General features: G+C 36.4%; 1 protein-coding gene across 1 annotated transcript in view; it reads left to right on the forward strand.

Annotated features, from left to right (window-relative positions):
* Positions 1–14086, forward strand: part of LOC108687413 — an 80940-nt gene that overhangs the window by 17007 nt on the left and 49847 nt on the right. Inside the window, 18 exon segments of the mRNA XM_018193167.1 lie at positions 39–294; positions 476–670; positions 811–993; positions 1076–1720; positions 1894–2095; positions 2170–2345; positions 2511–2779; positions 2869–3271; positions 3350–3589; positions 3861–3998; positions 4859–5644; positions 6209–10333; positions 11281–11424; positions 11505–11582; positions 11987–12169; positions 12391–12711; positions 12908–13288; positions 13667–13990. Of these exon segments, the coding sequence (XP_018048656.1) occupies positions 39–294; positions 476–670; positions 811–993; positions 1076–1720; positions 1894–2095; positions 2170–2345; positions 2511–2779; positions 2869–3271; positions 3350–3589; positions 3861–3998; positions 4859–5644; positions 6209–10333; positions 11281–11424; positions 11505–11582; positions 11987–12169; positions 12391–12711; positions 12908–13288; positions 13667–13990 (9049 nt within the window).

The following is a 14086-nucleotide window of genomic DNA, read 5'->3' on the forward strand; positions in this document are numbered from 1 at the left end:
CAGTATTCTTTTTATAATAATAATGTTTTGTCATATAGGTTTGTACATGCCAACCTGGATATACAGGAGAACCCACTCATGCTTGCAAGCTGATAGATTACTGCGCAAATGTACCCTGTGCACCAGGCGCATTGTGTGAAAACACGCGAGGACATTTCAAGTGTCATTGTCAACCTGGTACAGTCGGAGATCCTTATAATAGCGGCTGTCAACCGCCGGTAGAATGTCTTCAGGACGTGGACTGTCCGTTAACTGCCAAATGTGTCAACATCAATAATGTACCAAAATGTTTTGGTACGTGTTTTTAAACTTACCAATTTGTTTTATAGTATTATTCCAGTGATTGCATTTTATAATTTTATTATCTTCTTTATATGTATAATACATGTAATGCTTGTGCGTGTGTAGGATTTGAAACACATATATTTTATTTATTACATATTATTACATATTATATTTAATCTTTTTATTCCAGATACTTGCGCACGTATTCGGTGTGGTCCAAATGCAGATTGTGTCGCAAGCAATCATGCTGCGAGTTGTCAGTGTCGTGCTGATTACGAAGGCGATCCTAATAATCTGAGCGTGGGATGTCGTCCAAGACCAGTAGTTTGTTCATCACAAATCGATTGTTTAGTCAATACTTATTGTTATGAAGGCATTTGTCGACGTGAGTAAATAATTGTTAAATTTTTAATTTTCTCGATTTTTATGATTATTAAAAACATTTCCGTATAAATAACTATCTGAGAAGCAATTTTACTGTATTTAATGATATTGTTAATAATATCGCAAATAATATCATTTCAGCATCTTGTCAATCGGATGAGGAATGTAACTTGTCCGATGTTTGCTTGAACGGGCAATGCTTAGATCCGTGCGATGTAAGAGGAACATGTGGCATAAATGCCGAATGCAAAGTGAGAAGTCATATTAAACAGTGCAGCTGTCCACCAGGTTTTACCGGCAATTCCGAAGTAGAATGCGTAAGACGTAAGTATATGAATGAGTCTGCAAAATTTGAAAATATCTTCGATATTTCTTTGAACATTCTATAAAACATCTATTATTATAGTACCAGTGTCATGTCTCGGAAGCGGAGATTGCAATGGAGACAACACCTGTCGCGAGAACGTTTGTTTGCCTATCTGCACTGTTGATAATGATTGCGCATTGAATGAAAAATGCATACGCGGCAATTGCTTGTTGACTTGCCGGTTGGACAATGATTGCTTCTTAGGTCATGTCTGTCTGAACAACATGTGCTCGTTTGGTTGTCGTGCGGATGAAGACTGCAATGCGAATGAGGCTTGTTTAGAAAACAAATGTGTAAATCCATGTGAAGCTACACCATGCGGACCAAACGCCAAATGTACCGTTTTCAATCAGCGTGCTACGTGTTCCTGTTCTACCGGTTTTATACCAAATCCAACTGCCAAAGTTGCGTGTCTGAGAACACCGGGCCCAATATGTCAGGCCAATCGGGATTGCGTTGTGGGCACATCTTGCATCGCTGGCGTTTGCACACCTGTCTGTTCATCCAGCGCGAATTGCTTGAGCAATGAGAGATGTGACAACTCTGGTATTTGCAAGTCACTTTGCAGACGGGACGAAGATTGTAGAAGCGGCGAGATTTGCGAGGGATTAGTATGTATTTCCGGTTGCCGAGCGGACATAGAATGCCAGGACAGTTACGAATGTATAAACAATCAGTGTATTGGTAGGTGGCTACTGAGATTTTTTATATTTTTATTTTATTTGTAATTCTGTCAAAAGAACATCAGTATCATTTGGAATTTATTTTTGCTCATTTGTACTTTATTTTTTTGTATAAAAGTACATTGTTATTGTTATTAGCTTTTATTATTCTATTTAATTATTCTTTGCCTACAGATTCATGCTCATTGACTAGCGCCTGCGGTGTAAACGCCAAGTGTACAATCGTTAATCATCAAAAGATATGCACGTGTCCATCGCCGTTGGTAGGAGATGCTCGTATTAGTTGCAAGCAGACGTTCCTTCCTTGCTCATCTGAACTTGAATGTTTACCAGGACAAACGTGTTACGGTAAATCGTGCTATTCCACATGCAGAAGGTTAGAATACATAATTATGAACAAATCGTATAAAATTATTCTTGTTTTAATACTAAGTGATTATGTTTTTTCAGCGATGCGAATTGTTTGAGCGACGAACGTTGTGACGGTGGTATTTGCAAAACGATATGTAACAGCGATGATCATTGCCTCGCAAATCAAATATGTCACAATCGCATGTGTGACATTGGATGTCGCAGTGATAATACGTGTCCGAGCGATGAGTCTTGTATCAATAATCAGTGCAGAAGTAAGTATAGTCACGAGTAGACTTCATTTTATCATCCTTCCATATGTAATAAAGATAGAATAAAATTTACAATGCATGAACGTCAAAACCGAACACAATCATTGATACATTAGATTAGATTTGAAATGTTTCAATCGAGTAATGTAATTGTATTGTGATCTTCAGGTCCATGCGATGGTGGCAAAGCGTGTGGAGAGTGTGCCGGTTGTCGAGTAGTCAATCATGTGGCTCAATGCAGTTGTCCCGCAAATTATTATGGTAACGCGCTAATTAATTGTGCCAAGACTATGACTCCCTGCGACGGCTTGTGTGAGTGCGACGAAATTGGCTTTTGCACCACCAGCTGCCACCATCAGAACGATTGTTCTTGCGGCGAAGTCTGTCATAGTGGTAAATGTCGCATCAAGTGTGACATCAACAATGCGTGTCCAAAGGTAAATTTCAAGAAAATTTTGAGAAATTATCGTTTTTTTGACTTAATGTTAATGTAATATATTAAAATTATATGTTTTATTAAATACAGGGATACGTATGCGATGGAGGTTTATGCCTCATTGGCTGTCGCACCCACTCCGATTGTCCGTCATCATTGTCATGCACAAATGGCCAGTGTGAGAATCCATGTTCCGCTCAGGGATCGCCTTGCGGAATAAATGCACTTTGCCGTGTTTCAAGCCATCGAGCGGTGTGCTTATGTCCAGAAGGTTATCAGGGTGAACCAAGTCAGGAATGTTATCAACTGGAGTGTCATCACGATGATGATTGTGAGCTAAACAAACATTGCAGCGAATACGGTGTTTGCACAAATCCGTGCTTACAACATGGCGTTTGTGGCTTTAATGCGCAATGTCGTGTGATCAACAGGAAGGCACAATGTTCTTGTCCGCCAGGACACTTTGGCAATCCGAAGATTAACTGCAAGAAAGGCAAGTTCATTACATTTACAGAAATTATATTTGCGAGAATAACTTTTTTAATACGTGCGATTTTTTAATCACTCTTAGGTGGAGATGAATGCTTACGAAGACCTTGCGGTATTAACGCTAAGTGCCGAGAAACTCTAAATGGTTTCGAGTGCACATGTGATCCGGGATGCCACGGTGACCCACATCAAGTGTGTTTCTGCGATGGTGATCTTTGCAAAGACACTCGTTGTGGCATCAATGCAGCCTGTCGAATTTATAAGAATCAGCCACAGTGCTATTGTCCACCGAATAATCCATCGGGCGATCCAATGCATGCATGTACGTACTATATTTCGTACTATATTACTGGACTCTGACAAGACATATATTAATGAGAGATATAATAATATCAAAATAAATTGAGGAAATTTTTTTTATACGTATGTGTCATTATTACAACAAATTTAAATTTAAATAAATTTAAAAAAATATAAAACAAGATACAACTATGCAATATCTTAAAAATATATTTTAATATTATGATAAAATAATAAATATTTATAACAATTTATTTTTGATTGATATTATCACTAACAATTTGTTGATATAGGTAGCTCAGATAGAGATTTAGGAGACTGTCGAACGAATGGATGCGGGAAGAACGCCGAATGTATTAGAGATGGAGCTATATTCGTTTGCCGATGTCCACCAGGTACAAGCGGTTCGCCAGATATTGAATGCACAACAGGTAGGAAAATACAGCCTACTAACTTTTTAACCGAGCCGCGGTTGATTAATTTTATGTACAGCATTTGTGACTAGCGAGCAATACTGACAATCACAGGAACATGGTCCGTAGAATAACCATGTATTGTTTAGTAGGACTTGAGTAATACATAAAACGTATTAATCGAGTGAAAATCTTAACATCGAGAGACAGATGTGATTGGAGCAGTATGTCGCCACGATATTGGATATATACATATTTTACGTATAAGCAAAGAGTACATTATCTGTACATATTATACAATATAGGATATACTGTACATAATTTTGAGATGAGAAAACACGTTCCACACATATCTCACACATAACTTCATATGTAGAATGTTTATTTCAGTATCCAATCTGTCTTGAGGATATAATTGAATAAACAAAAAGACACTCATTTGCCTTATAGTGCCACTTGTAACAAGGAGGTACACATTTACAGTCGACACTATATATCTATTTTAGGATTAATACAGATTGGGAACTGCGAAAGGGACATTCTCATATACCCATGCTTGATATTTGCTGATATTCACGGGTTATTATTTCCTCTTATTCTGAAATCTGTGGGGGCTTGTGTTGTAAATATCGCTGCTTGCCATTGTAATTTCTCTGAGAAGATGTCTGATATTTTGAAAAAGTGTAAAGTCGTTACTCTATACCTCTTCACAGAGCCTACCCTACTTTCATCATAAATACAAAGCATGTGGTTTATGTTATTTGTGAGAAAGTTTCTTTTCACAGTTCTTATAAATGCTTTTTTCTTTGTTTTTCCTGTCCCATCACCCACGATCCACCGACTCTACACCGACTTGAACACCACTATCGTGACAATAGAGCGCGAATGCACCAGCGACTTAGAGTGTCCCAATGAAAAAGCCTGCATAAATCTACAATGTCTGGACCCGTGCGCGCTACGCGGTGCCTGTGGAATCAATGCCCTGTGCCGAGTGGTTCTACACAAGCCGCGTTGCTCATGCCCGCAGTGTTATATCGGCATGCCCCACACGGCCTGCCATCCAGATTCCAAATGCGACACGCTCAATCCCAAACCTACGCCGAGCATCGGTTGTTCCTCTGACTACGACTGTCCGGAGAGTCTCTCCTGCCACTCGCAGACAGGCGAGTGCCGCGACCCGTGTTTGAGTTCTCGGTATACCTGCGAGGTCAACAAGAGATGTCAGGTGCGGAATCACAAACCTATGTGTGTTTGCAAATACGGCTTCGTAGTCAACGAAATCGGGGAATTGACCTGTGCTCCTGATACGCTTACCTGCTCGAGAGACTTCGATTGTCCCTCGAACACTGCGTGCGTCAATGGGAAATGTCAAAATCCCTGTAATGTAAGAAACAAAAGACCGTGTCCAGCCGATAAAACCTGCGATGTCCTGGACCACCGTCCCGTGTGCATTTGCACCAAAAACTGCAATCCCTCCCTCTCCATTTGCCTGCGAGACAGTGGCTGCTCTCCAGATTTGGCGTGCCGTAACTATCGCTGCGTGGACCCATGCAGAAACTCTACCTGTCCGGCTGATGCCCCCTGTTACGTGGAAGAGCACAAGCCTATCTGCAAGTTCTGTCCCCCCGGCTTTGTGCCAGATACTAAATACGGATGCATGAAAGGTAAACACAATTTCTCAGAACACTATCTGAATCTTGTCATTTCTCATAGCCGTTATCACGTCTTTACATTGCCTGGCCTTACACGAGACATACAATTGCTACTTTTCAGGTTTCCGATTGTACAAACAGCAGAATATAAAACTTGTTTACTTCTGATCAATTTGAGAATTTAATTTAATTTTTATTAAATTTAATTTTATTAAATTTACAAGATCGTGTTGGTCAAGTTGCAATTGGATGCACAAGTTTCTTTGTTCTGTTGTCTGGACGCATATTTTAGGTTCCAAGTTACAGATACAAGTTTCCCATACCTTAGACTCCTGCTCTACTTTGCCGATCTCCTTACTACTGAAGGATTCTTCCGTTACATCTGTCTCTGTAAAGACTTATATTTTTTCTTACAATCAGCTTACCTATTATATGCGAGCATGCTAACTCTTAATTTGTAGTAATTGAAATAAAAACTGTAAACTTATCTGTAGCTTAGCCTAATCAGAGTCGCTCCCCGATTAGCAGTTTTGCTACTTTATTAGATATTATGTTTACATTATATTGTATCCGCAGCAGTTCTTCATCCCATGTCCAAGCCAGTTTGCGAGTCCGATGATGATTGCAGCGACGCAGAAGCCTGCGTCGAAAACTCCTGTGTTAATCCCTGTATCAATGGGTGTCAACTGGCAGTTCAATGTCGAGTTGAAGCGCACAGGCCTATTTGTGATTGCGAGCTTAACGACAAACATTGTTCACCTGGTGCAACGACATTACGTTCTATAGATTTAGATCACACTTTTGAGAGAGTTCACACTACATTACAAACAACAACGGGCACTCCGCCATCCACATCATTTGTTTACACTACGGAGATGTTAACCGTTGCATATACGGAGGATAGTACGATTACTTTAACTGATGTTACCGGAAATTTATTGGAAAATATTACTATTGAAATGACAAGTGAATCAGATACGACAATTGTATCGACAGAAATTGTTACTGAGTCTCTGGAACATTCGACGACCATACCTTCGATATTAAGTACAACTGAAATTAATATTTTAAATGATACTTTAAATTCGACGATAAACGTTGATGTTATAGAAAATGTAACACCTAGTCCCTTTATTACTTCAACATTCGAAACTACTAATTTTGAAATCGAAATTACTTCAACAGAGTATACAACAACACGTAATGCTGTTACTTCTAAAAGTGAACAAACGACGCATAGTATTCCAACCATATATAATACAGAAGAAACTTTTACAGGAAATGTATCTTCTTCTGTAACTGAAACAACAAAGAGTGAATTTGAATTTGGTTATGAAGAAAATGTTACTACAATCGAAATAACTGGAACAACTGCTTTTCAAAATATTACTGCCACTTCTCCAATAACACTCAGTCATACCGAGATTACTGATATTACTGTATCTGGCATGAATACTGAAATAACGACTTCTAAGCCATTGAAAACAAATATTACTGAAGTTCCTGAGAATATAACTACAGTTCCTACCATAAAAGTTCCTAATGTAAGTGGTGAAGAAACTTCCACATTAGCAACAACTAAACAATCTTTTACTACTACTACGCAATATTCTACTATTACAGAATTAACATTAAAACCATTAAAAGAAATTACTGCACCTCCTATGGAAAATACCACTAGTTCAATGATTAGTACGACATTTTTTACTCAAGCAAATCATACAATGTCATCCCCAAATATTTTAGAGTATACGTCCACAGATATTGCTAAAGAAATCACACAAGAATGGAGCACTGTCAAAACTGATTCGCTTGATACAAGTGAGCCATATATAAAAGATACTAGTTCATTTTCTACAATAACTGAATCTCCTACATTTACGACAAATATTATTGTTGACAGCGATGCTCACAAAGTCACTCATATTTCCGCGACAGAATACACTACTTCAAAACAGTATACAACTGAGGAGTCTACAAGAGAGATTTCTACTACAGAATATCGTACATTTACAGAAGATCATTCTATTACAGAACAGATCTTCACTACGAAGCAGCATAGCACGCTTGAATATTCTACAGAAGGATATTTTACAACAGAACAATTTAGAACATCACAACAAGCTACGGAACAGATCTCTGATGCTACAGACAATTATAGTATATCTGAATATTCTACAGAAGCGTATTCCACTACAGAACAATTTAAGATAGCAGAACAAACAGAACAATACACTACATTTGAACAATCTACAGAACAAATCTCCACTCTAAAGCAATACAGCACTCCTAAATACAGCACTACAAAAGAACATTCTACAACAGAACAGTTTACAACATCACAACCTATAGAACAATATACTTCTTCAAAACAATATACTTCAACTGAAGAAATTACAGAACAGATTTCTACTACAGAACATTATAATATCTCAGAATACTCTACAGAAGAATATTTTACTACAGAACAATTTAAGATATCAGAACAAACAGAACAATATACTACAATTGAACAATCTACAGAACAAATCTCCACTACAAAGCAATATAGCACTCCTAAATACAACACTACAAAAGAACATTCTACAACAGAACAGTTTACAACATCACAACAATCTATAGAACAATATACTTTTTCAAATCTTTCAAATAAAGAAATTACGGAACAGATCTCTACTACAGAACATTATAATATCTCGGAATATTCTACAGAAGAATATTTCACTACAGAACAATTTAAGATATCAGAACAAACAGAACAATACACTACGTTTGAACAATCTACAGAACAAATTTCCACTACAAAGCAATATAGCACTCCTAAACACAACACTACAAAAGAATATTCTACAACAGAACAGTTTACAACATCACAACAACCTACAGAACAATATACTTCTTCAAGTCCATATACTTCAATTGAAGAAATGACAGAGCAGATCTTTACTACTGAACATTATAATACCTCGAAATATTCAGAAGAATATTTCACTACAGAACAAAAAATATCAGAACAAACAGAACAATACACTACATTTGAACAATCTACAGAACAAATCTCCACTACAAAGCAATACAACACTCCTAAATATAGCACTACAAAAGAATATTCTACTACAGAACAGTTTATAATGTCACAACAACCTACAGAACAATATATTTCTTCAAATCCATATACTTCAACTGAAAAAATTACAGAACAGATCTCTACTACAGACTATTATAAAACCTCGCAATATTCTACAGAAGAATATTTCACTACAGAACAATTTAAGATATCAGAACAAACAGAAAAATACCCTACATTTGAACAATCTACAGAACAAATCTCCACTACAAAGCAATATAGCGCTCCTGAATACCATACTACAAAAGAACATTCTACAACAGAACAGTTTACAACATCACAACAACCTACAGAACAATATACTTCTTCAAGTCCATATACTTCAATTGAAGAAATGACAGAGCAGATCTTTACTACTGAACATTATAATACCTCGAAATATTCAGAAGAATATTTCACTACAGAACAAAAAATATCAGAACAAACAGAACAATACACTACATTTGAACAATCTACAGAACAAATCTCCACTCCAAAGCAATACAGCACTACAAAAGAGTATTCTACAACAGAACAGTTTACAACATCACAACAACCTACAGAACAACATACTTCTTCAAAACAATATACTTCAACTGAAGAAATTACAGAACAGATCTCTACTACAGAACATTATAATATCTCAGAATACTCTATAGAAGAACATTTCACTACAGAACAATTTAAAATATCAGAACAAACAGAACAATACACTACGTTTGAACAATCTACAGAACAAATTTCCACTACAAAGCAATATAGCACTCCTAAATACAACACTACAAAAGAACATTCTACAACAGAACAGTTTACATCATCACAACAACCTATAGAACAATATACTTCTTCAAATCAATATACTTCAACTGAAGAAATTACGGAACAGATTTCTACTATAGATCATTATAATACATTGAAATATTCAACAGAAGGATATACCACTACAGAACAGTTTAAAATATCAGAACAAACAGAACAATACTCTACGTTTTCGCAATCTACGGGACAAATCTTTACTACAGAACAATATAGCACACCTAAATATTCTACAGAAATATATTCTATAACAGAACAATTTAGAACATCACAAGAGCCAACAGAGCAATACACTACTTCGAAACAGTATATTTCAACCAAAGAATCCACAGAACAGCTCTATACCACAGAAAAGTTTCCCACTACAGGATTTGAGACATCTGAGCAGCCTACCACATTTGAACAATCTACAGCAAAACAGATCTCTACTATAGAACAATACAGCACATTTCAATATCCATCTGAACAGTTCATCACATCTACGCAATCAATACAATATAGTATAAATGAATATTCCACAGGAGAATATTCTACCACAGAGCTTGTTACATCTGAAAAATCTACAGAGCAATCTCTGATTACAGAATATACGACGTCTGAAATTACTCAGAATAAAACTGATATGTTTTGTATCTTACATACAGATTGTACAGAATGCGAAACTTGCATTGATAATTTTTGTCGGAATCCCTGTAAAACTGATAATTCATGTCCAGAGAATGTTTTATGCGACGTTATAAATCATCGGCCTGTGTGCTTAGACTCAAATACCGAGCAGAGTACGTCTAATTGTAGTGTACTCCCAGGTAAAAATTTCTCTTGTCGAGAGTTTCATGAGTGTGGTGTCATTTTATGTTTACTGTTACCAATGTTTTCTACAAGCTTCCTCCAGTGTATGAGGCCATATGATCGTATCCAGATGAAAATTGGGAGCAACCAATTCTGGAAATTAGATACTGCTTACCGAATTAGTCATTTCATGAAATGGCTCATCGGTGTAAATTCATGAATGAAAATGTGATCGATATCATAAGGGCAGCTCATAATGAACCTGTGTGTCCCATGTGACCGTATCAAAAATAGTCAATAAGCAGTCAGACACTGTTTTCCCAAATGCAGACAAAGGACTGCTGCATTAGCGCTCTACGCATGATGTGTACATTAATGCTTATGCACGATTTTCTCTCTTACAGCTTCTTTGTATCTAACATGTGTATAATGAATTGCAATTTTAATCGTCTGCGTTTTGAGGAAATTATCTTTTATGCAAACTCATGATATATAATAATATTGTGGCATTTCGTTCGCAAAGTTTATAAAGTTTTTGCGTAAAATTAGAATTATTAAGTTATTATAAAATAAATTAGAACTTTTGGTGTGCGTGCATGCGTGAAAGATGATTTCGCTCGATATAGACGATTTTGATCAATGTCTTTTTTTAGCTGCTATACTTATTGACACATATATAACACAAATATCACTATATGTCTTAAAGGAAAGAGTACATCGTCCTTGTATATTTATGTTTATATATATTGCACTGACACACCTATGTGATAGACTCAAGTAACTGTGCATTTTTTATAACTGCTGTTTTTGATATAAAAATGGCAGTTTAAACTGAGGTCAAATAGATTTTTTATTGGGACATGTACATTAACATTTCACGACTTTCTCATCATTCGTAACATTAATTCCTGCACCTAATGTATATTTGTTTCGTTAGACGTGAAATGTACAACGCACAACGACTGTCCCATCCAATTGGCTTGTGTAAATCATCAATGTGTAAATCCGTGCACTTTGGGCAATCCGTGCGACTTCATCGAAGCTTGTCATGTTCAATATCATAGGCCGGTTTGCGTTAAAGGTATATTTGCAATTGAATTGAACAACATTTCGCACATCCGCAATAACAAAATTTATATTATTTTATACGATTTTTTTTAGTGGAGTCCAATGAGGCAGAGTGTCCTTATTGTCCACCTGGTATGCAATGTGATCCAGCGACAAACACTTGCATCAAAGGTTCGTACTGTCGTCAGCACTATATTTCATCCGATTTTATTTTCAGTTTTTTTATAGCCATCGAGAGATTTGTAAATATGTATGTACTGTACATATTTCACGTACATATTTTGCAAATTATGCATAAGATCCTCTTTATACAAAGCACGAAATGTTCAGTTTTATTACTGTCGTGCATGATCACAAAGAATGATTTCTTTGAGATATTCCTTATATTTTTTCTGAATATATCTTTCTTATCTCGAAGAATGTTTTTCTCTTGATCGAAAATTCGCATACTTTTTCGCACATAAAGATCAAGAAAATCACACATTGCTACGCAAAGAAAATTTCCTTTATCTCAATTCTTATACTTGTGCACTACACTTTCTGGGGCTACATGGGCTTTCCCACTCTTTCTTTAGCGGGTTGCACTAGCAACAAGGATTGCCCTCTGACAGAAGCGTGCATTGGGCACGCTTGCCAGGAACCCTGCCTAATTCGAAATCCCTGTGCGGAACATGCTGTTTGTATTAATACAAATCACGGAGCAGATTGCAGTTGTGAAGAAGGCTATTATGGAAATGGATTCTCTTATTGCGATTTGTGTAAGTTTTACAATGAGATATCAGATAATGCAAAAATAAATAAAGCAGAGAAATTATAAATTATTGATAGGTATTATTTTCTCAAATATTCAGAACAGTTGATGTAAAAATCTAATGTAAATTATTAGTACAAATGAGAATTAGAAATATTGTCAACGTTATTTAGTTAGAAATTCATATGTGCAAAAATAAATTAGCATATTTTACGATTTCAGTGGAAGAAACGAAGAATATTTGTCAATATAACGAAGACTGTCCTCCGAACAAATACTGCGATCGACTCAACAGACAGTGCATCAATCCTTGCGTCGAGTTTGATTGCGGAGATAATGCGAAATGTGTCTCTAGTAATCATCAAGCGCAGTGTACATGCCTTCCAGGTTATCAAGGAAATCCTCACATTGGCTGTCAGGAGATAGTGCTGACTGTCGATCCTTGCATTCCAAATCCGTGCGGTTTGAACGCTTTATGCGAGAATGACAATGGAAATCCCATTTGTTTCTGTCCGAAAGGTCTAACTGGAAGCCCCTTCGAGCAGTGCAGTATGTATACATTTTTCATGAAATATAATTATGACGTTTATTTTATTGTTTTAAATTATAAATGTAAATCCAAGTATAAGAGAGAGAGAGAGAGAGGGGGGGGGAGAGGGAGAGGGAGAAGGAGAAGGAGAGAGAGAGAGAGAGAGAGAGTAAAAAAAATTAATCCTTTAACGAATCAATTTTGTAATGTATTTAGTTCCCGAAGGTGACCAATGTGAAGGTAATCCTTGCGGTGCCAATTCAGGATGTCGAGTGGTGAGTGGACAGGTGAAATGCTTCTGTTTACCTGGATATGAAGGTCATCCACCGAATTTCCCTTGCACACTTCCTAGTACCTCCTGCGATCCTTCTCCATGCGGTCCCAATACTCGTTGTTCCGTGTTGGATAATGGCTTTGCGAAGTGTACCTGTTTATCTGGCTACATTGAAAGCCCCAATACTATTAGAGGATGCGTGCCAAAAGCCGATCAATGCGAATTTAATCCATGTGGTTTTGGGGCGAGATGCAATAGCACGAGAGTACCGCCTTGTTACTGTCCAGATCTCACAATTGGAAATCCATACAAGAGTTGCGGAGGTAATTGTAATCAATAATTTAATAATATAAAATGAAAAGAATTCATTACCAAATATTAAAACTCTTAAAATTATATATATCTTAAAAATTATAATAACTTTTTAACTAAACAAACTATTGAGTTTATTACAAGTTCATTACAATTTTATTGGGGGAGTCACTGGTTTAATTAAAACACTTTTTTATGTAAAAAAATTCTTTAAAATGCTTTATCCTTTCAATTATCTTGTTTATAATTGAGAATTCATAATATTAAATTAAAAAATATTTGCGATATACAGACATCTTCTATAATAAACTTTCGCGATAAACATCTTAAATAACATATAACTATAAAACATTGAACAATAAAATGTTCTATTAATTATATTATTGCAGTACGTCCAGAAAAACCATACGATCCTTGTCTATTATCACCCTGTGGCAAAAACGCTATTTGCACCGCAATCGATGGCATAGCTAAATGCACATGTATACCGCCATTTGTCGGTAATCCGTATATAGATGGTTGCGAAGCCGAGTGTATTATTAATCGGGATTGCGAAAGTCATCTGGCTTGTTTCAATCAACACTGTAGAGATCCATGTCCAGGCGTATGTGGCGCTAATGCGCATTGCGAAGTCGTTGATCATCTTCCTATGTGTTCTTGTTTGCCAGGATATACCGGAGATCCGTTTAGAGCTTGTAAAGTAGAGAAACCTCGTATGTAGACATATTTCAATTTATATACTTTGCATGTTTTATCTGTTATACAATATTTGTTACATACAATATTTTGTGTATATATAAATATATATA

The sequence above is a fragment of the Atta colombica genome, unplaced genomic scaffold, assembly GCF_001594045.1.
Source record: "Atta colombica isolate Treedump-2 unplaced genomic scaffold, Acol1.0 scaffold207, whole genome shotgun sequence".
Lineage (NCBI taxonomy): Eukaryota > Metazoa > Arthropoda > Insecta > Hymenoptera > Formicidae > Atta > Atta colombica.